The 1,331-nt window shown below is 40.2% G+C and overlaps 1 protein-coding gene across 1 annotated transcript; it reads right to left on the bottom strand.

The window, feature by feature from the left end:
* Window positions 1–97: 97 nt before the first annotated feature.
* Window positions 98–1,085, bottom strand: Tsp_14400 (putative spectrin repeat-containing domain protein). Its single transcript, XM_003370060.1, has 4 exons — window positions 889–1,085; window positions 690–816; window positions 270–569; window positions 98–193 (listed from the first exon to the last, which is right to left on the bottom strand). The coding sequence occupies exons 1-4, from the start codon at window positions 1,083–1,085 to the stop codon at window positions 98–100; spliced, it is 720 nt and encodes a 239-aa protein (XP_003370108.1).
* Window positions 1,086–1,331: the final 246 nt, after the last annotated feature.

Here is a 1,331-nt window from a genome sequence, read left to right as displayed (position 1 = left end):
GTTCATAAAAAAAGTCAAGAATAAAAAATGGAAGAAAAGAAAAAAAAACAATCTATCACCTTATCCCCTTTGCCGAAAGTTGAGCAACATTTCGCTGCTACTTAATTCCTGAGCCATTTTCGTTTAAACGATGAATATCGCCACTGTAAGCTTTAATTTCTTCTTCTAGTCGACTGTGACGAAGCAACAACGCCTTGATTAATGAAAAAAGCAATGCATTAATTATTAAAAAGTCAAAATGAGCAATAAATATTTTTTAAAAGAAATACCTGAGCAGAACTTTCGTCTTTGCCAGCATCTTCGGAGCTCACCAGAGGCATACGTTCCCTGATCCAGCTCTCCGCTTCGTTCGCCTCTTGGAAATATTGGTTAATTTGCCTCGCTTCGTTGACATATCTGCCCAGTACGGAAATCAACTGACGAAGTTCATCCCAACGAAATTGCAAATTTTTCAGCCCATTCTGCACATCCTCTTTGGCATCGGGAAAAGTATTCAGCAGCAATTGTTCGCCAACAGCCATAACCTTTTTCGTTCGAACCCAGTGAGCCTGCATCTCGGTTTCCAAGCACTGCATCACAGGAGAAGAAACAATGGAAATAATAAAATGCAAAATTTTTCAAATAAAAATTCAAAATACTTTTAACAATCGGTTTAATTGGGACGAAAAGGACAGGTCACAATTTCTGACCAAAGTGATGCAAAAGCGACTCTTTTCCAACAGCCACTTGTCCTCCTCTTCGACATCTTCAAGAAAACGGAACAATTCGTTCGCTTTTTCCAAAGCTAACTTTCTCATCTGTGCCCATTGTAGAAGACTAGAAAAAGAAAAAGAAAAATGCAATAATAACTGGCAAAAAAAATCGAAAACCCCATGAAAAAAAAATCACTTGTCGTAATAATGTTGCAATTCAGCTACTTTGGTCTGCAGCACTTCGAATTCAACCTCTTTACATCGACTGTATCGTTGTGTATCGGCGACGATGGTTTTCAGTCGACCGCCACAAGTCAACAGTTGCGATTCGACAAGGTTGTGCTTTTGCTGCAAATCTTCGACCCCAATCAAGTGCTTTCCTGTATCGCGCATCCGAAGTATCGCCTGTTTTATCGCGGGATAAAAACAACCAGATATATCATTCGATTAAAAAATATCAAAAAAAAAAATGCTTGTTTTCTCATGTACCTCTATTTCGCTAAATTCTTGGGCCAGCGCATCCACATCTCGCAAGATAGACATGACTTTGCTGAGCGACTGCAAAGCGACCCGGCGGGATTCCAGCTCGTGGAGCAAGTTCACACTTCCCAAACGCTTTTGCTCGCGTTGGCAATTGCA

This window comes from Trichinella spiralis, assembly GCF_000181795.1.
Source record: "Trichinella spiralis strain ISS 195 chromosome Unknown Scfld1245, whole genome shotgun sequence".
In the NCBI taxonomy this organism is placed as follows: domain Eukaryota; kingdom Metazoa; phylum Nematoda; class Enoplea; order Trichinellida; family Trichinellidae; genus Trichinella; species Trichinella spiralis.
This window is presented reverse-complemented; position numbering and strand designations above follow the sequence as displayed.